At 47.4% G+C, this 21,930-nt stretch overlaps 1 protein-coding gene across 1 annotated transcript; it reads right to left on the bottom strand.

The window, feature by feature from the left end:
• Window positions 1–226: 226 nt before the first annotated feature.
• Fbln7 (fibulin 7) lies at window positions 227–21,149 on the bottom strand. Its single transcript, XM_027420883.2, has 8 exons — window positions 21,036–21,149; window positions 19,163–19,322; window positions 16,968–17,138; window positions 7,596–7,721; window positions 4,850–4,990; window positions 3,543–3,680; window positions 868–1,006; window positions 227–599 (listed from the first exon to the last, which is right to left on the bottom strand). Exons 1-8 carry the CDS (start codon window positions 21,147–21,149, stop codon window positions 227–229), a joined length of 1,362 nt encoding a protein of 453 aa, XP_027276684.1.
• Window positions 21,150–21,930: the final 781 nt, after the last annotated feature.

Here is a 21,930-nt window from a genome sequence, read left to right on the forward strand (position 1 = left end):
AAAGAAGTGTGATGGTGGTACAGCATTTGTATTCAGGCTTCCTTTCTGTGCCAACCCATGGGACAGAGCACAGCACATTGCTCTAGAAGCCTGGGTGAAAAGGCAAAGTGGGTGGGAACATGACAGGAAAAAAATAACCATCACAGCTCTTGCCTTTAGTTGTGTCCTTGGGGATGGGAAATCAGTCCAGATTCCAAACCTTAGTCTCCCTACTGCCATGGAATCCTTAGAAGGCATAGCGAGACACAAAGATGGTGATCTTGGACACGTGGTTGGCCTGGAAGGAGCGTTCCAGATATTCGGACATGTCAACGTCTACTTCCAGAGTCTGAGGCCCCTCCAGGGTCTGTATCAGGATGAGCTCCCCTGTCTGCCGGTCTGAGCGTTGCATCACAAAGTGGCCACTGCTGTTCCCACCCACAATTCCAAAGCGCAGGCTGTTGGGTCCAGGATGGCCTGGAACTGAGGCTGTGGCCATGCGGAAGAGCGTGATGGGTGTCTTCAGGTTGGAAGGTAGAGAGAGGTAATGGAAGGAGATGGTCTTGGGCAGGTGGCGACATGGCCTGCTATCCATGGGACAGGGGTTTCGCTCGCACTGACTGGAGCAGAGGTAAAATAGAGACAGTTAGACTGGGGAAAACTCAAGAGAGGCTGCCCCATCCACCCTCCTGAAGAGGCCACACTTCTGTAGACTCCAGTATCTCTCTGGAAGAACAAAATGTCTGTGCTTCATGTGAGCTGGTAATTATAGGGGAAATGGAAGCTCGGAGAAGCTTCCTTGTCTTTCACATTTCCTGGGCGTGATGAAATTATCGTCTCTCCCCACGAACTGTATGCCCAGCCGTGGGCAGCCCTGGGTCTACTTACAAGGGAGATGTCTTCACATAGCTGATGTTGCCACTGCCCTGGGGACACTCAGGACTGACGCACTGGAAACCTCCTCCAGTGTTGATGCATGTGGTCCCTTGGGGGCACATGTGTAGTGAGCCCACACACTCATCCACATCTGTTTTTCGAGAGACACAATGAAGGCTGTGACTCTTCCTGCCTTTCTTATGTCATCCAGCCACTTGGAACCCCCCGTAGGTGATGAAATGGGAGACTCCACAAGGGGTGAATTTACCAAATACCCAATAAATACTCTGTGTGTGTTGGGGCAGTACACATGCATGTGTGTGGAGACCAGAGGTTGACAATGTGGGTATTTTGCTCAATCACTTCTTCACATTGTTTTTTGAAACAGGGTCTCTCACTGAACCTGGTTCTGCTAGGCTGGCTGGCTAGTGAGTGCCGGGGATCCAACCCCTTAGAGCAAGAACCTTGTCAGGTATTCTGTTTTCTTTCAACATCTGGAATTGAGGTCCTTCAGAAATACTCTAGGACTGTGGTAGTGAATCCCTCTCCCTGGGATGCTGCTTTCTTTTCCTGGGGTGTGACAAGTGACAGGGGTTCCTGCCAACACCAAATGAGTGTTACCAATCGTCTGCTTCCTTCTCAGACCCAAGTGCTTTTGAGTCTCCTTACTGCCCATGTTTTTCCTCACATTCAGACTCAAACATAAAGGAATGCCTGCCCCCTTAACCACATCCCATACTGAAAGCAGACATCCCCACCCAGTCAGTTTTTATAAGAGTTCTCTGTGCCCTTTACAAACGTTCAGTGAATTCACCCATCTGGAGGCAGTCCTTTCCCAAGCCCAAGTAATCCAAGTGGGATCATTTGAGCGCTGTGGGATGGATGAAGGAGGGGATGGATGATAATAGATGATGAATAGGGGGCGGTGAATGGGTGTGTGGATGAGTGGAAGTGTAGATGGGTGGATGTGAGAATGGCTATCTGGACATCTCCTGTTCTAGTCCCCAGTTGCCCACTCCTCTGAGACTTACACTGGAGTCTAACAAGATGTCACCAGAGAGCCACTTCTCCCCAATATTCCAAGCCAGCTTGTGACTTAGCCCCCTGTCCTTTGTCTGCTTTCGTCTCCAATAGTTCAAAGCCATTTTCTGAAGCCTGCTGGAGTCCCTTCAGTGTCCTTAGTCCATGGAGGAGTCAGGTTTGGACATCCTCCCAATGTGAGCCTGCAGCAGCTGCATTCTTCCCAGAGGTGCCCTGTAGCCCCAGGTTCCAAGGCCTACAATCAAGCTGAGCAAGAGGAGACTCTGCTTTGCCTTTGGGCCTGAATTGTATATAGGAGTCCTAACTTATTCATGGTTTGACTTACCTGTGGCCAACTGTAGTTTGAAAATATTAAATAAAAATTTCTAGAAACAAGCAGTTCATTGATTTTAATAAATTTTATTATAGTATATTATAGTTATTTATCTTGCCATTAGCTGTTGTTAATATTTGCTCTGCCTAATTTATAAGTTAAACTTCACTTGAGGTATGTACTATAAGATAGAAACATCATGCAGCTAGAGGTTAATATTATTCAACTGAATTTGGGTGTTGACCCATGGATGGGGGAGGGGCTACTGTATTCTGATTGTGCTCGTAGGGAAAACTGATGTGTCTGTGTCTTCAGGGGAGGTGTGGTAACAGGAGGCCTCCTATTGGTGTGCCCAGGTTCCCCTAGATTCGTCTGGTGTCCATGACGATGAGAGCAGCTTTCAGCCTCTCCTTTCTAACCCCCACTTGCACTTGACCTGCAGACATTCCTTGCTGATGATGGTGCTTATTTGCACCATGTCTGGAAACAGAGAAACCTCAGCCCTGTCATCCAGGGGGTCACAATGGATGGGTGGCACTTAGGTAGAACCTGAGCCAGGTGTTTTACATCCCACCCACCAATCTATTCTCTGTTCCTGGCAGACTGACTGGCCTGGTCTGTCTGCCTAGGCTCCCAGGCCTTTAGGCCTCCAGGCCCCCTTGTTTCCAGGCCTTCTGGTGTTTAGTGGAGTTTGGCAAACGGAGGCCTGAGCAGCTGTGGTCTCTATTTTTAGTCTAGGCTAAATTCTGGTGGCAGATGCATACTTCCAGCCACAATTGTTATCAGACTCTTATGAGCCCTGTCCCTCACTCTTGCCTGTCACTGATGGCTCTGCTTCTCTGTCGTCCTCAACTAGCCACCACACATGGCCAGAGCTGTGGAGCCTGGCCATGCTGAGTACAGCACGTGTAGTCAGAGAACACTAGTAGATGGACACACAGGGCCATGATGCCTCCGAGGTCCCTTCAAATTCCAATAAAGTGGACTCTGGCTGGCTTCTTGGCCTTTGGGTTCATGTCTGGTGGAAGGCAGTGCTGAATAAGAGGAAGTGACCTTACCTAGAAATGTCACTCACATGGGGTCAGAAGAGGCTGACCCTTCTGATGGTTAAACAGCTAGTTTGTGTAGAATATATAGCCTGATCTTTGGGAGTTCTTTTTATTGATTTCTCTTCTAAGATTGAATGTATACCCAGAACTTTGGTTCTCTTAGCATAAACACTCCTGAATGGGGATCAAGGATGAGAGCAGGGGTCACAGCAGCAACAGGTGGCCAGGTATAGAGGGTGACCTCTATCCTTGTGATCACCTGCCTCTGCTACAGTCTCACTCACCCTCACAGCTTTTCCCATCAGCCATGATCCGGTATCCACTAGGGCAGGTACATCGGTAGGAGCCAGGGGTGTTCACGCAGGCATGCATGCAGAGCCGGGGGCGTCCTTCCTGCCCGTAGATCTTACACTCATTCACATCTGGGGACAAAAAGTGCCCTTGACTCTGGCAGCTGTGACTAAATAGCTGGATAAAGTGATAAGCTATCCTAACCGAGGAGCATCTGGGATGTTCTCTCTTCCCGCCCAGGGCCAAGAGGGCTGAAGGGAGGAGTGGCAGGATGTGGGCCATCCTAGCCGGGCTCCTCAGTCTAACTCAGGAAACTCTACAAAACCTAGCAAGTCAGGTACCCCGCTCGAAGAGGAAAACCAGATTGAGACAACCATCTTAGCCCTCCTCATCTTCAGCAATGGAGACATGGAGTAAGAGAGCCCTGCAGCCAGTGTGGTGGGCCAGGCCTGTACTCTCAGCATTTGGGAGGCTGAAGCACGGACCTCCATTTGAGGTCAGTCTGAGCTGTATATTGAGACTCCTCTTTAGAAGGGAGTGGGGAGTATTTTTATTTCTGATGCTGTGGAATGAACCTCTTAGCATTAACTGTCCAGATCTCAGGTGGAATTGCTGTTTAGTTGTGGTTATCAAAAGTGGGCTCTAGAGTCCCCTAAACTGAGGAGGTGACTAGGGAAGTCTCAGTAACTCCCTTGCCACGCCCCGAGAGGCGGGGAAGAGGTTGTCGACTCGTGAAGGCAAAAGACTCCTCTTGGGCACAGTAGTTCTAGGCTATCAGCCCTGGCTGCCTTCTTCCTCCCCTACCCGCTATGTTACAGAAGATGGCCTTGGACTTCTGATTCTCCTGCCTCCGTATCCCAAGTGTTGAGATTACAAGCATGTCACTCCAAATTTACGCAATGATGAGATTGCAAGAAGGGCCTTGTGCATGCTAGGCAAGCACTCTAGAGACTGAATGCAAATCCCTTGCGCTCCATCTCAGAGAAGGCCGTGGTGCACCCTGCTGGAGCCCAGCCGTGGGGAGGTAAGAAGGGTAGGCACACTAGGAGGAGAACCAAGATGGGAGCGCAGCCACTTCTTTTTTCCAGAATCCCCCTGAAGCCTACTGGTTAATTTCATTCATCCTGGCAACCCTTACCTAAAGGCAAATCACAGGTATTTCTGAGACCACATCCAGGAAGACCCTCACCCCACCCCGCACTCCTCCCCAGGGCAGCAGATGGGACCCTTTTTTCCCCGGGCTAACGTTCTCGCACCTCCTCCCGAGCGGTCCCCGCTCCGCCGCGGAGCCCGAGCCTACCCTGGCAGACGCTGTCGCCGGCTGCGGTGCTGCTCAGGTGGAATCCCGCCTCGCAGCTGCAATGCTGCTCCCGCTCCATCTGCGCGCAACGGGGCGCGCGGCTGAAGGCGGGGTCGCCGGCCACGCCGCCCTCGGGGGCCGCTGCGGGGGGGAAAAAGATAAGCTCAGCTCCTGACCCTCCCCAAATCCCTACCCCGGCACCTGCAGTGCGCCCCAGGACTAGCGAGACCCTATCTTTCAGTGAGTACTCTACCGCAGGGAAGGAATGACAAGCGATTAACCTAAACTGAGAGACTGCGACCTGGACAGGACTGAGAGAGCTGAATGTAATAACGGGACAGCCAGGCATACTTCAGTGTGAACTCCGAGATTCATTTTGAGAATTTTGTACAACGCGCACAATTCTGGGGGCGCTGAAATGTAAAATTTTAAGCCTCCACTTTTTCTGTTCCGTGTGTGTGTGTGTGTGTGTGTGTGTGTGTGTGTGTGTGTGTGTGTACACATGTGTACACAAGCTTGCAGCCTCGTCAATGTGTTCAGGGTAGTTGTTTTATCATTACAGTTTTTGTGTTTTTCCAAGAACAGAAAGTTTTCTAACCACAATAAAAATAAGGTAAACAGAATAAAAACAAAACAGGCAAAACCATGGGTTCACTATGTAGCTCTGTCTGGCTTTGGAACTTACTGTGTAGACCACGATGGCCTTTAACTCCTGCCCGTGCCTCCTGAGTGCTGGGATGAAAGGATACTTTAAAAAGATTTTATTTTATGTGTAAGTGTCTGTGTACAATCTGTGGTGTCTGATGCCTGTGGAGGCCAGAAGAGGGTTCCTTGATCTGTCTGGAACTGGAGAGTTAAAGGTGGCTGTGGGGCACCATGTGGGTGCTGGGAACCCCTGACCTGTGTAAGAACAGTACCTGCTCTTAACCTCTGACCTTCTCACCAGCTCTGGCAAAGGGATTTTTGTTTGTCTGTTTTTGTTTTTTGTTTTTCCAGACAGGGTTTCTCTGTGAAACTGTCCTGCAACTGGCTCTGTAGACCAGGTTGGCCTTGAACTCACAAAGATTCACCTGCTTCTGCCTTCTGAGTGCTGGGATTAAAGGTGTGCACCACCATCACCCGGCTGGTAAAAGTATTTAAAAAAAAATTCTTGAAATTTTTTTAAGATTTAGGCAGCATCACCTGAATCCAGTTCAAGTCAGCCAGAGAAGCAGAGCCAGACTCGGTCTCAAAATGGTAATATTAGGAACTGGAGAGATGGCTTAGTGGTTTAGAGCCAAAACTATTGCTCCAGAAGACTCAAGTTTGATTCTCAGCACCAACATCGGGAGGCTCACAAACTGCCTGGAAACTTCACTTCCAGGAGCTCAGAAGCCCTTTTCTGGTCTCCACTGGTACTGCACTCAAGTGTACACATCCACACACATATAAACACACACATACATGCACACACAGCCACAAGTTAAAAATTAGAAAAATTTTGGGGTGAGGTTTACAGGGTCCTGGGAGAGAGGCATAGTCCAAGAAGGTTCCAGGTACACCTGCTGGGTCATTTCATAGTGTGTACCTGCTCACTCCTTACTTTCCATTCCTGGAGAAGAATCCAGTCATGGGGACACTTCATAAAATGACCCCTGGGCCTGAGGTTTGATGACCGGAAGGTCCCACAGCAGAAGATGCCCTAAAGGGGGGCATTTAGTGGCTAGTATGGCATCACCAGAGTGAAAGGAAATAGGCTTTTTTCTGCTCTTCTTTGTAGACACAGTCAGTGACCTTCCAAGAGAGCCCTGCCTCTCCACTGTTTCAACAGAAGGTTCAAGACATAAGAGCTACAGGGCTGGGGTGGGGCTCTGGGGACAGCTTCACTGTGAGAATGGACCTGGCAGGCTAGTCCCACTGACTTGTCAAGCTTGTGGGTGTACTGTCTAACCCTGACTAGGAGCTGGCTGCTACAGAGGGCATGAAGTTGTTTTGTCTTATTTTATTCCAGGCTGGACTTGGACTCTGCTATGAAGCCAAAGATAGCCTTAGACATCTGGCCCTCCTGCTGCTTCTTCATTGGTGCTGGGATTACAGATGCTCACCATCTTGCCCAGCATTATGTGATGCTAGTGATCAAATGCTTGGCTTCCTGCATGAGAGGCAAGCATCCTTCAAAGTGAGCTGCATCTTCACTCCCAAGAGTTTGTCAACTCTTACTCCCTGGACCTTATACTGTTCACCCAAATGCCCTTTCCCCACAGGGAGTCTACACAGAAATAAAGACAGGCAGGCCTGTCTGGCAAAGGAGTAGGACATCATTTGGTTATACCTCTCAATTGTAGAATGGTGTGAAACCCCTCACCCATCCTTCATAGATTCCTTATCAGGAGGTTTTCTTGCTATGTGCTGGAACTCAGGAATCAAATGTCTAGCATCCTTGGCCTGCTGACTTTGCAGGCTGTGATATCGGAAGGAAAAGTGATTCTGCTAGAGGACAAAACCCTAACCAGGCAAAGGTGCCCCAGTGTATCTTCCCAGGCCTCGTCCCTCATCTGCATGCTGTTAGGTTGGAGGCTATCTCTCCAAAAGAAGGATCAAAACTCTGGATATAAAAAGAGTTAAGCCCATCCAAATGAGTACCGTTAGGGTACTAGCAGCATCAGCCAATGGATGGAGTGCCTGACACATTCGCCTTTGGTGACCGTGACCAGTATCCATGCTAGCCCCCAGGACAGCATCCCCAGCAAGTCCCCTGGCTACATACCAGGCTGGGTCTGGTTTTGACAACGGTTCCCAGTTTTTCCTGGAGGGCAGATGCATCTGTACTGGTTGACTCCTTCCACACACGTTCCCCCATTGTGACAAGGCTGGCTGGAGCATTCACTGATGTCTAGGAAAGGGTGTCAACACAAGGTTATATGGATTCTTGTGCCAAATCAAGCAAAAGCTAACTATGGGTTTTCCCTTACATTGTAGGGCCACTCCAGCTTCCTGTCTGGCTTGCTCCTGGTTTGTAATCCTCCTGCCTCAATCTCCTGGAGATCTACCCTCCCACCTTATCCTTCATTCTCTCTACCTGTGGGAACTGCAAGGCAACTGATGAGCTGAAATGCAGGCCATTGCTTCTGCAGTACCTGCCTCACACTGTGCCCACATGGGGCTCTGTGTGCAGGAACTGGCAGAGCACCGCCCACACTCAAGGGTGTAGTGTGCACAGCTGTAGCCAGGTGTTGGCATCTGCTTATGAGTGAGGCCCTTCAACTCTTCAACTCTGCTCCAAGGTAGATCCCAGGCCTTGAACTTCCTCTCTTTGTAGCCAAGGATGAAACTGAACTCAGGATCTTCCCGCTTCTGCCTCCCGGGTGCTTGGATTAACAGGTGTGTATCACTATGCCCATTTTTATTCCATGCTGTGCATGGAACCTAGAGCTTCGTGCATGCTAGCCTTATTCTACTAGCTGAGCCGCATCTCCATCCCTGGATCATCTTTCAAACAGGAGCTAAATTCCAAGAAATTAAAAAGGCATTTCTGTGTGTCTCCCAGGAGGAAGAAACAGGGGCTCATCCGGTGAGAAGTGCAGCTTCATTCTGGGTCAGCTGGAAGGGACTTTGGCTTCCTCAAGCCTTGGTCTGTCCAAACACTGTTTATCCATAGGGAAGACACTATTTCCATTTCCCTGTAATCTCAGGCTGGTGACATGCTTCCCCAGTCAGCCTGTTTTCGGATGATTCGTTGCCAGGAATGTGCCTGAGATCATACCACACACAAACGTGACCCTCTCTCCGTCAGTATTCCAAGGTCTCTCAAGGTCCAACTCTATCTTTGCTTACTGCCCCCCCCCGGAAGTGGACAGATCAATAAACCGTGAAGGTATGGGGAGGGAGCCAGAAAGTGTGAGTGTTTATATCCCTCAGTTTGGTGTCAGCACACCCACAGCCATTATCTGTCCTGGGAGATTCCAGTAGAAGCCACTGAGCTGCCCTTGCACCTGAACCCATCAGAAGGGGCTAGGTTAACAACAGCTTGATAAAGATGTGACCAGGTGCCCCAGCGTATTCATTTCCTTACAGGCTCCAGACAGACGTTCTGCATTTCTTATCTTGATGAGCAGTCAGAGATATTCAATGGCCTGATGCCCAGACTGGCAAATGCTATGTCCCAATGGAAGGATAGTTGTCATACAGTCAACTGTGTCCCAGGCTGTGGCATTTAGTTATGACTTTAGAACTGTGGAGAGGGCAATGGCAGCGATGGTAAGAAAGGCTGGCAAGCCAAGGCCTGAGCACAATCGTACTATTCTTCAGTGAAAGTGAGTTGTCATATGGATACTCTAATTTACTCCCTTTTAAAAAATACTTATGTCTGCGCCGGGCGTTGGTGGCACACGCCTTTAATCCCAGCACTCGGGAGGCAGTGGCAGGCAGATCTCTGTGAGTTCGAGACAGCCTGGTCTACAAGAGCTAGTAACAGGACAGCCTCCAAAGCCACAGAGAAACCCTGTCTCAAAAACAAAAACAAAAACAAAACAAAACTTATGTCTGCACGTACTCACATGTATGTGAGACAGGTTCTCAAGTAGCAGAAGCTGGCCTTGAACTTGATACATAGCTGAGGATAACCTTGATCTCTGAGTTCCTGTCTCCTCATGTTGAGTTCTAGGATTATAGGCATGAACCATCATGCCTGATTTATGTGGTGCTGGGCATTGAACTCAGGGCCTCATGCACATTAGGAAAGCATGTGCTACCATATAAGCTACATTCTCAACCCCCGGCCCCCTACTTTTTTTTCCTTTCTCATTCTACTTCATTCCTGGCTTCTGCATTTTGTTTCAAATTTCCCACTATGCTGGTGACTTTATTTCTAAGGTTTTCTCATTTTTTTTAACTTTTCTTTTGCATTTTTTATTTTAATTTATTTCTTGGAGGGGGAGAACGCACGAATGTCATGAGTGGGGAGGTTAGAGAATAACTTTCAAGAGCCCATTCTTTCCATCTACCCTGTGGGTTCCAGGGCTTGAATTCAGGTCATCAGGCTTAGAGGCAAGAGCCTTTCCCGACTGAGCCGTCTCTCAAGCCTAGATGTTGTTTTTGTAGTCAGTCTTTATATTTTACAAACTTCTATTGGCTTGTTTTGAAATATTGGCTTATGGTTTCCTTTGGTTTTAAGGGTATGATGTCTTTCTGGCAATTCTTTGTTGTCCATGGAAACTTTTTTCTCTCTTTTTTTTAGCTTTTTATTTTTGTATACCAGCTTGCATGGGATTTAACAGGAATCCTTTGGCCCCCCTCATACTTACATGAAACAAGTTTCTCCATTTGCCTTTAGCACCTTCGTGCCTCCAAAATTTCCTTTCCTGTTATTTTTCCATCATGACCAAAAGCAGAACCTCCTACCTCCTCAGCTCTGTGTTGGTGGCATTCAACTTGTTTTTTTTTTTTTTTTTTTTACATTCATTTTCTTATCTTATGTGTTTGAGTGCTTTGCCTGTATGTATGTGTATATGCATCCCATGCATGCAGTTCCCAAGGAGGCCAGAAGAGGGTAGAAGATTCCCCAGATGACTGTAAACAGTCTGGCATTCTGGGGATCAAACCCAGGTTCTCCGCAAGAGTAGCAAAGTGCTTTTAACTGCTGAGGCAACTCTCTAACCCTCTGGATGGCATTTTTATGTGAGCAACCATATCTTATTTGTACTTGTTTTCTTTGTGTTGGGTTCTCCCCAACATTTTGGCTGAAAACTTTTGGAGACTCTTGTCCAGACATCCCCGGGAACTAAGGTTTTCTATATGAAGTGTCCTGGCTAGAGGTGTAGCCTAGTTGGCAAAACTGCTTGCCTAACATGCATCAGGATCTGGGCTTGGTCCTTAGCATAAAACTGTAATCAGATGCATAGGATCAAAGAGAGTCAAGGGAGCTAAAGGTGAGATAGGCAAGTTTACATCCAATCAAACTGACCTCTAACAGATTGCCTCCAAAATGTGTGAGCTCAGAGAGCCGGCCCTGAATTTTTCTTGAAGAATCAACCAAAGAATCTCAGAAGGAGGACCCAAGTGACACTTCGCAATTCATAAGAGACAGGACAACCAGTGAGAAACATGGAGCTGATCTGGGCTCCAATTCAAACAAAGTGTTAAAAACACATGAGACAATAGGGAGAATTGTATTTTAACTAGAAATTTTATGACACTAAGGAGTTTATCTTGTGAAAATTACTAGAGTTTTGGTTTATATGATCTTCCTTCTATACTTTATTTCTATTATATGTCTATGATTGGTTTTCCTGCATGTATGTGTGAGCACCACATGTGAGCAGTGGCTGGCTCCCCTGAAACTGGAATTACAGATGGTTATGAGTGTGGGTGCTGGGAACTGAACCCAGGTCCTCTGTAGGAGCAGCCAGTGCTCTCAACCTCTGAGCCATCTCTCCCTCACTGAGTTTTCCCTTCCCTTCCCTTCCCTTCCCTTCCCTTCCCTTCCCTTCCCTTCCCTTCCCTTCCCTTCCCTTTCCTTTCCTTCCCTTCCCTTTCCTTTTCTTTTTCTATTTCTTTTGAGACAATATCTCTCCATTTTGTAGCTCTGACTGTCCTGGAATTCACTCTGTAGATCAGGCTGGCCTCAAACTCACAGAGATCCGCCTGCTTCTGCCTCCCAAATGCTGAGACTAAAGGCGTGCGCTGCCACCACCACCTGGCTGAATATTTTTCTTAATAAAAGAAAAAAAGTTTAAAATAATTGTCATTTTTAGGACTATGAAAACAGGAGAAAGGTCACCTAGTAGAGTACTGAATGGCCCCTGTGGGGAAGTGCTTCATGCTGGTGGCAAAAGACAAAGGGGTTTACTTCTCTTAAGCTTTTCCTTTGGTTGCTCCTGGGTTCAAAAGATTACATGAATGGCTATGGCTTCCGGAACTCAGAAAGCCTCACACCCTAAAAACCATACCCTCTGGCTGGAGCTAACTCTCAGCTGATGGAATGCTTACCAACAGTACAAAGCTTTGGATCTATCTAATCTCTAGCACCACAAAAACTCAGTGTGATTGCAGCAGCACTCAGGAGGTAGACGCCAGAGAGTCAGAAGATCAAGGTCATCCTTGGCTACATACTGAGTTCAAGGCCAGCCTGGGTTACATGAGGCTCAAGAGGAGCAAGAACAACAACGACAACAAAAATGCCCTTCATAGAGAGAAAGAAAAAGACGACTTCAGGAAGCCAGATGGCTGCTTTCCACTGTGGACTTCCAGGGCTCCTCTGGCCACTGCATCTTTAAGAGTGTTGTTATGTATCATTCCCTTCTATGCCAAGTAGGGTTCATCACCTTCTTCCCAGTCAGTTGACTGCAGAATGGGCACTGGCCAGTTATTAAAGAGCTGCCAAGTGTTTCACTGGCACTGACATTGTATGTCTCGAAGTGAAGGGCTGTAATTAAGATTTTTGTCCCCCATGGTCACAACACACAGTGACAGAACTGCTGATGTGGAAATTGAACTGGGAACACTCAGCAGCTGCTGGCCACCAGATTGCTGAGCTCTAGCCGAATGGAACTGTCTTGGCAGGAGAGGAGGTGTTCTGAAGACATTTGGAATGACCACTCCCACCGGTTGGCTCCCATAGTCTGAGACAAAGGACATCAAGCATTGGAATTTTTCTAGGAATCTCATCCTGGGGATAGAAAAAGGCTAATCATGGTGCCAGCCAGAGGAGGAGTTTGTCTCCCAGGAAGAGATTGCATACAGTTCTTTGTTGTTTGTGTGTGTGTGTGTGTGTGTGTGTTTTACATGTGTATATGTTAATGTGTGTGCATGGGGGGCGGTGGCAGATGTTGCATGCCAGAATGGGAACCATGGGTCAACACTGAGTGTCTTTACTGCTGTCCATGTTAGTTTATTTTGTGTGAATGTGTGTTTTGTCTACATGTATGTCTCTGCATCTCATGTGTGTCTGCTACCCACAGAAGCCAGAAGAGAGCACTGGATCCCCTGGAACTGGAGTTATAGACATTTGTGAGTCAACCATCATGTGGGTGCTGGGAATTGAACCCAGATCTTCTGGAAGAGCAGAAAGTGCTCTTAAACAGGAAGCCATCTTTCCAGTCCCTCCATCTTAGTTTTTGAGAACTCAGAGCTCCTTAGTTCAGCTAGACTAGCTGGCCAGCAGACTCTGGTGACCTGCCTGTCTCTCTGCCTCCAGTGCTGGGCTTACAGGCATACACCATCACACCCTGCTTTTATGTGGGTGCTGGGGCGTTTCTGGTTGTTTTTCACTACTACTTGTCTGTTTAATTGTCCTACCGAGGATAGGTGGCCAAGTGTAGTTAAGGCTGCTGGGGCCAAGGCTCTGACCCTAACAACTCCAGCAACACTGAGTCTCATACACGTAATCAAGATTGTCACAGTTCCCTGTGAAGATCTAATAGCAGCTATCTGGCATTGCTGTGAGCCTCTGGCTGAAGACAGCATTCATGAATGCCAATGCAGACACAGCATGCCAACTTGGGGGAGGCTGAGCCTCGAAGCTTGTTGATCCAGTTGGTTGTAGCATACAAATATTTTGTTCCATCAGTACAGGGTAAACGTCCAGGCCCAGTTTACACTTAGTGAGATGAAAAGTATCCAAGATTCCATTTTGAAAAAAAAAAAGGAATATAATCATTTTATTCTAATCAACCCTCAAGTCAAGCATCACACAGCTAGTTTAAGGCAGCCACTCAAACACCACCCCAGTCATGATTCTATCCATCTCAGTGAACTTCTACACAGTTAGTCTGGCCAGTCAGACGCCATGGAGCTTCACTTGGGCTTTTACACTTTCATTATCAATTATTTTGCTCATTTATTTATTTTTATTTATTTAATGGTACTTCAATAGCAAGGAATTTGAGTTCACTTATACCCCATGAATGCATATATATAATGACAGAACTGAAACCAGAGACTAAAAGTGCCATAGTGTCCTTCACGGCTCGTGTATCTTTGCCTCCATTCCGTGTGTCCTTCCTTATCAACTAATATTTTGGGGAAATTTCGAAAATACTCATTTGTGTCATGTGCATGTGTGTACCTGAGTATGTGTCCATGGACCACATGTGTCCACAGAAGCCAGAAAGGGGTGTCAAATCCTAGAACTGTCCACTTTATTTCAAGAACTTGGAGTCCTCTAATTTACCTAGACTGGCTGGCCAGCGGGCTCTGGCAGTCACACATCCCTTCTCTCCCCATCAGTGGGGTTACTGGCACACAGCTCTGCACATGACTTTTATGTGGGTGCTGGGGATCCAAACTCAAGAGCTGGAGGGTGCTGAGAACCGAATCCAGGTTCTCTGCAAGAGCAGTAAGTAAGAACTCTTAACTTCTGGGCTTTCTCTCCAGCCTTCTGGAAAAAGTTAATATTTGTTTTGTGTGTGTGTGCGTGTGTGTATTTATGTGTATGTATATGTGTGTATGTGTATATATATATATATATGTGTGTATATATATGTGTGTATGTGTATATGTATGTGTGTGTATGTTTATGTGGGTGTCTATGTGCGTGATATATGTGTGTATGTATGTGTATGTGGGTATGTATTCATGCATGTTTATATGTATGTGTGTGTATGTGTGTGTGTGTATGTGCATGTGTGTGTGGGGGGGGTATGTGTATATGTGTGTGTATGTGTGTATGTGTATGTGCATGTGTGTATGTGTGTGTGTGTATGTGTGGATATGTGTGTGTATGTGTGGGGGTGTGTATTCGTGCATGTCTATATGGGTGTGTATGTATGTGTGTATGGGTGTGTGTATGGGTGTGTGCATGCCACAGTATGCTTGAGGAGGTCAAAGGACAGCTTTTTTAGGAGTTGGCTCTCTCCTCCTACTATGTAGGTCCCAGGGATTGAACTCAGGTCACCTGTCAAGAGTACTAACTTCCATCACAGATACACAGACACTCAGTCCAGGGATAAGGTAGGGAAAGATAATGTGAGCCCTGTCATGGCAGCCGGAGTGGACTACAGATAGATAGATTTCTATGACAGGGCAACAGACAGATAGATGTGGGGGAACACAGGCAGATTAGGCTCAGGTGGCCAAGTGAATGGGACCTAAGGTGCTGAGTGGACACAGGAAGAACCCACCAGGGGTCTGCAACTCAGCCTGGAAATTAAAACTACAGATGCCCAGAGCAATGAAAAGCAAACGCCTTGTGTTCATACCTAGGATGGCATTTTTATCATTCATGAGGTGTTTAATTGAATGGAATTCCTTCAGAGTCAGGGTGAATAACAGGCTCTGGCATTTCCCCAGGTGTGTTTGCACGGCTCATAATTTATCATCTGCATGGCTCCTGGGGAGGTCTGAGAGCTAGAACCTGTAATCAACCCTTCAGCCACTATGCCTTCCAGGAGAGAGGAAAGGGCACCCTGGGCCAGCGAGTGCTGCTGTGTGTCTCAGCTCCTCCTGTCAGTCCCCACTCCTCTTGGGAGGTACTGTGTTTTCTGAGATCTCTTTGTTTTCAAGATTTCTAAGTATTCAGGGCTATCGATTGCAGCAGAGTGGCAGAGCTCTTGTCTAGCATGGATGAGGCCCTTGGTTAAATTCCAGCCTGGACAGCATAAAGGGGCCCTATCTCAAATGAACATGCCCCCAAATCCCCTGCGCAACTGCTTTTGCTTTTGTCTAAGATTTATGCTACTTTTAATCCCAACTAAAATCATGGACATTTTGCCTCAAAAGGTGTTTCATGGATGCCTAAAAAAAAAAAAAATTAAAAAAGACTGATAACTATCTGATAACTATGAATATTTTTAAACTGTGGTCTATAGGCTTTTGAAAAGCCAATAAATTACATGTGCCAAGTTCTCTTTTCTCTATTGTTAAAACAGTTCTGTTCTCAAGCCCAGCACAGGACCTCAGGAAGGCCTCTCCCCAAGCTGTCCACACCAAGTCTCAGCCAAGACCCAAGTGACAACTGAGGGATTTCTTCTTCTTCAAACTGTGCAAGGAGCCCCATAAGCAGACTGCAGCTCCAGGGCAGCTCAGCTGTCCCCTCTTCTAGTTTCTCCTCTTAGCCTTAGTAGACCTAGGCCATGACATTGATATGATCCAATTGTTTTTGTTAGTGTTGTCTTGGTTTAGTTTAATTTTAGTTTTTGAATTAGGGTCTCCTTCTGTAGCCTAGGCTAATATCAGACTCTGTAGCTCAGGCTACAGACAGAGCACCTGCCTCAACCTTAAGAGCAGTGATTATAGCTGGAGACACTATACCCAGATAAGAGTCAATTTTTTTTTCATTTTTTTTGAGACATGGTTTCTTCATGTAGCCCTAGAAGTCCTGGAACTAGCTCTATAGACCAGGCTAGCCTCAGATTCAGAGATCTGCCTGTCTCTGCCTCAAAAATGCTGGGATTAAAGGTATGTAGCCAGGCAGTGGCATAGAAGATAGGAGGTAGATGTAGGAATATCAGGACTTCAAGGCCATCCCTAGCTGTAGAGTGAGTTTAAGGTCAGCCTGGGTTATATAAGACCCTATCTCAAACAAACAAACAAACAATGTTCAGTCACTAGAGTCCAGAACTGGGTGAGCTATTGAGAAGTAGAGAGTGGCTTTTGTATGTTCCATACCCAATCTACACCGCAGATTCTCTATAGGCAAACCAAGACTGGATGGTTGTGGGGACTAAGCAAGCTCACAGTGATGGAAAGAGCTCAGACCTGGTGTAGAGGTAAGGAAGCAGATGTGTTCCCCTGTTTCTCTGCTGAGGAATGATTGAAGAACCATGGGGAAGGGGAGATGGCTGAGTGGGTGAAATGTTTGCCACTTAAGTGTACAAACATGAGTTTGGATCTCCAGAATCTACCTATAGACTTTGGTAGGGTAATCCCTGCAATTTTGCTGACCAGCCATCCCCATCCTGACATACACAGCGGCAAACAACCAGAGAATCTGAGGGCAAGGACTGATACCTAGGGTTATCCTTGACCACTGTGGCATGTATTCACCTGCACACACACTCCCCCCCGCCCCCCCTCACACACACACACACACACACACACAAGAAAAAAAGGGAGAGAATCAGAATTAGATGTGTCTCTGGGATGACCCTTTTGGACCAGCATACCCATGCTATGTGGTGTGGACAGGGAAGAATGGCCATACCTCTGCAGTGGGGCTTTTCTCCAGTCCAGGTGCCGTTGGCAAGACATACCACACTGCTGGGACCAACCAATCGGAACCCAGGGTTGCAGGTAAAATGGACTTCATGGTCCACTAAGTACTTGCTCCCGAACTTCCTGCCATCAGGAGGGGCATCCAGAGCTGGGCAGGAAACTATAAGGAAAAGAAAAGGGATTAGGAGCCCTCCCCTGGGCTGCAGACATGGGGGTGTGGATGTCACTCACAAGACCTCTCTCTCTCTCTCTCTCTCTCTCTCTCTCTCTCTCTCTTTCTCTCCCCTCTCCTTCTCTCCCCTCTCCTCTCTCCCCTCTCTACACTCTCCCCCCTCCCTCTCTTTCTGTTGAATGACTGCCGGGCTTGGCCCTGGACCTTCTAAATGCCACATCTCATGAAACCTTCCCAGTGTTTTTGGAGAGGAGGAGGGGGAGCACACAGTTGACCTAGTGAAAGCTGAGGAACCTGAGGCTGAGACACCAAGGGTTGTGTGCACAGAGCCTCACAGTGCAGTGCCGAGTATCAGATTGATGAGACCAACATTTACTAACTCTGCTTTCTCTTGTCTCCGGCCTGAGACACTCCGGCCAGGTTCTCTTGTCTCTTGTCTGAGACCTGGATGTCCCAGGTCTCCTGAGCAGGCTCAGCCTACCACCAGGCCAGCTCCTCCTCCCCACTCTTCAGGACTCTATTCAAATGTCACCACTTCCCAGAGGGATCTCTGGCTACCATGCATCTGTGTCTCAATCCACTTTGCCTTCTTAGCATTTGACTACTGCAGTGTGTCTTTCATGCTTGCTGTCAGTGTTCTCTGCCTGAGTGCAATCTGGCCTGTGTTCTTTCTGCTAGCCCCAGCCCCAGCCAAGCGCTTGGCACACAGAGTATATTCTATAAATGCGCCTTGAAAGAAACGTAATTTATTGAACCTCTGATGAAAGCCTTCCCCGGAAATGTTACTTCACACAAGAAAGAAGTCCCTAAGGAAACGAAGTCACCGGGGACCTATGGTGTTGGGTATCTCACAGTCTCCATCTCCTATCCCCTGAGCCCCTACGCCAGTGCTCACCTCTAGGCCTAGAAAGAGTTGATTGAGAGATATCACCAGGAAAACATGACCCAGTGTTAGAGTTCTCCCATTAGTGGAGGGAAATTGGAATGTCCCATTGTGCTCCAGACAAGTAGGACTTACTCTGGAAGCCCCTCTTCCCACCCAATTGGGTGGAGTCACTGGAGAATGTACTTTCAGGCATGAAAAGCCAGAGCCATGCTTGTTCATGGAAAATAACGTGTGCCCTAAGTGCGGCATTCTGGGAAGGTCAGGGTAGCAGTGTATCTGTGCGGAGGGCGAATGTGCAAAGTCTCTGGGCCTTCGAGGCTGTGAACTTAAAACCAGTTTGAGAAGCAGACTGTTACACTAAAAGTAAAAACAGGAACAAAAACAAAATTAGAGTCCACTGTGCTCTCCAGGGAGGTGAAAGGCACCTATACTTGCAGAGTGATGTTTATGACAATTCTGTGGGATTATAGCTTGCTACTTCTGTAGCTATTAAGCCTAGAATAAAGGGTATAAGAGGAAATGGTCTGGGCGTGGTGTCAAACCACAGCTCTTGGGAGGCAGAGGTGGGAGGATTTTGAGTTCCAGGTCAGTCTGAACTATACACTGAGATGCCGTCTTTAAAAAAACAAAAAACAAAAACCAGAAACACAGGCCTGGAAATGAAAACCATAATCCCAGAACTTGGAAGGCAGAGGCAGAAGGATCTGGAGTTCAAGATTATCCTGGGTTACACGACAAGTTTGAGGTCAACTTGAGCTACATAAGATAAAACCAAAACAAGGGGGCTGCAGAGGTCATTAAGAGGGCTTGCTGCTCTTGCAGAGAACCAGGGAGGGATCCACTGCCCTCTTCTGGGTTCCTTGGGCACATGCACACACATGTGCATACTCACAGGCACACATAAATAAATCATAAAAAAAAACCCTGGAATAGGAGACTGTCACATATAGGGGATAGGAGTAACCTTAACGTGTACACGATAACAGACACAGACATGCACGCACACACACACACACACACACACACACACACACACATACACGAGGGGCAAACTGGATGGAGTTAGTTGCGGGGATGACGGTTCTTAGTGCAGTTCTTGGTCCTAGCCTGATGATTTGGGACCCACCTGGAGGTGTATCTGGGGCCACTTTACTAATGGTGTTTTGCAGCGCAGCCAGCCGGCTCTTCATGTTTCGGATGCCTTCAGCAAAGCGGGTCTCCTGGCCCTTCAGCAGCTGCTGCAACTGGCGGATGGTTGTCAGGAGCTGCTGTCTATTGAGACAACTCTAGGGAAAGAAGAGACTGTTGGAGCAGGCTTCATCGTGCTCTGGGCTTCATAAGTCTAAACCATGAGCTTCAAACACCCCGGTGCCTTGTAAAATACCTTGGTAGAGCAGCCTCTCCAAGGCACCCTGCCTGCCAAATACTCTGCCTCATCTGTTCTCAACCTATGGGTTGTGACCCCTTTGGGGGTTGAATGACCCTGTCACAGGGGTTGCCTCAGACTGTCAGCAAATCAGATATGTACAATTCATAACAGCAAAATTACAGTTATGAAGTAGCAACGAAAGTAATTTTATGCTTGTGGTCACTGCGACATGAGGAACTGTATTGAAGGGTCGCAGCATTGGGAAGGTTGAGAACCACTGCTCTACCTGAACAACAGCATCTGCTGGGTTAAGTTGCTGGGTAACAACCCAAGCACACGTATCATACATAGCAATACTTCACCCCTTGACACAACAAAAACAAGGGCAGAATTGGTGACTAAATGACTAGGTGCTTAAGCAACCATTTGAACCCAAAGTTCTTTATAATCACTGGCCTGTCCCTCCAAAAGACACACAAATTCCTTCTCACTCTAAATTAAGACTGAATTCCTGGCTGGGTGAAATTCTCCTTTCTTTCTCCGTTGGACACTTGGAAAACCAAGAGAACAGTGGAACATACAGAATAGTCAGGGAGGCCTGGTGGTTCCTAAGCTTTTAAAAATGTAACAAGAAAAATAAGGAAAAAAACTGGAATAAAGAAGTGTTCGATATATGTCCACTTTTGATGGTTTTTTAATAGTTGTTTTTTGTTTTTTGTTTTTTTTAAAGGGAAATGGTATTGTACTTAACGTTGACAAAGACTATCTGACTTAAAGCAACTGAAACATCATACTGGATGTGTTTCCTTGCAGTTTCTGTTACATTTGAGAGTCGGGACATTGGGGCCGGAGAGATGGCTCAGTGGTTAAGAGTGCTTCCTGCTCTTGTAGAGAACCCAAGTTTAGTTTCCAACACACACTGGAGCAGCTTGCAACTTCGTGTAAGCGACAGGGGATCTGATGTCCTTTTCTGGATTCTGAAACCATACTGCTGGTTCCCCCCCACACCACCCCTTAGCCCCCCCCCACCAAACACACACACCCTCAAAAAAGAAAAGAGCTGTGGCAAGAAAGGGATTATCCAGGAAGGAGAAAGGACCTTTGCCTTGAGCAATTGATTCTGGGCTAAGGTCATTCTCATTAGTTTGGGAACTGTGTGTCACGATGCATAATGTGTCTGACCTGGCTTGTATTACTTGCTATGATGATGCATCTTTAGGGATATGAAACATAGTTTATTTTGGGCTTTTTCACGGAGTATCAGTTTGTGTGTATTATAGTGTGCATGTGTTCATATGCGTGGTCACGTGTGTGCAAGTGGACATACGTAGAAGCCAGAGGTTGATGTTTATGCCATCCTCAATTGCTAACTCACTGACCCGAGAGCTCACTGGTTTCAGAAGACCAGCTGGCCAGCAAGCTTCAGGGATTCGTCTGCCTCTGCCTATCCAGTTTTGAGATTACAGGCTCACCAGCCTCTGCCATGGCTGCTGCGGATCTGAACGCAAGGTCTCATGTTTGCACTATGAGCTCTTCATCCATCTCCCGAGCCCCATTTATAAGTTTTATAATTAAAAGAAATGTGTGCAAGCTGAGGGGCAGCTGGGCAGCTGAGGTATGTGGCCTCCACAGCCTGGGCAGTGTCCAGCCTCTCAGTGGAGCCGCTGTGGCCACAACGGGCCACTCTCCCTGAGAGACTGCCAGACCGCAGCACCTTGGAGTTTTCACCAAACACATGACTCATGGGCTAGATTCAATGGATGCTTTTGACAAAATTGAGTTCCCCATTGCCCCTGGAACTCCTTGGCCTCCACCGTAACCTAGGCCTGATGAAGCATAGATGGAAAGGTAACTGCCAGAAAGAGAAGTTGTTTTTCCACCTCACCCCACCCCCACTGTTGGCCATCCTTCCACACAAGTCCTGAGCACAAGTCCTGAGCGATGACCGGTTCTTACCTGCCTGGCACTGCATGGCCAACTCGCCCAGACCTGAGCTTCCACACCTATCTCCTGTGGTAAAAGGAAATGGATGTCTTTGTGGCTTGTGTTAATTCCATGTGGGATGCACTTCTGCCTATAAGACGTGCTTCTCTTCCTCAGAGGCCGCTTCACAGCTGGCTGGTGTCCATGTGTGGAGAAGCAGCCTCTACTTGTGATTATTATTAGGCTTATGTTAGTTCCATGTCACAAAGAGGCTGAAAGTCAAGTGATTTGACCCAAATCATGTAACCTGGGAGTGGTAGAGTCTGGACCCTGTGATTTCCAACCTTCCCCCAAGGACCATTTGTTCTCACACAGCCCTTTGTGGTGGGGTCTTTTTTGTGAATTAACAGCCCTAGAGTGAACTTTTAACTCTTGTGCAAGTTGGAGATTTGACAATGGGGACAGAAAGTAGTAGCATGGGGAGGAACCTCTCCTCACACAGATGTCAGGTAATTTTATATATATCTGGTCCCAGGGATGTACAAGGGCTCAGTGCTGAAGCAAAGAGTTCTCAATGCCAAAGGCTTTGCTGGGAAGGGCAA

This window comes from Cricetulus griseus, chromosome 6 (genome assembly GCF_003668045.3).
Source record: "Cricetulus griseus strain 17A/GY chromosome 6, alternate assembly CriGri-PICRH-1.0, whole genome shotgun sequence".
Taxonomy (NCBI): Eukaryota; Metazoa; Chordata; class Mammalia; order Rodentia; family Cricetidae; genus Cricetulus; species Cricetulus griseus.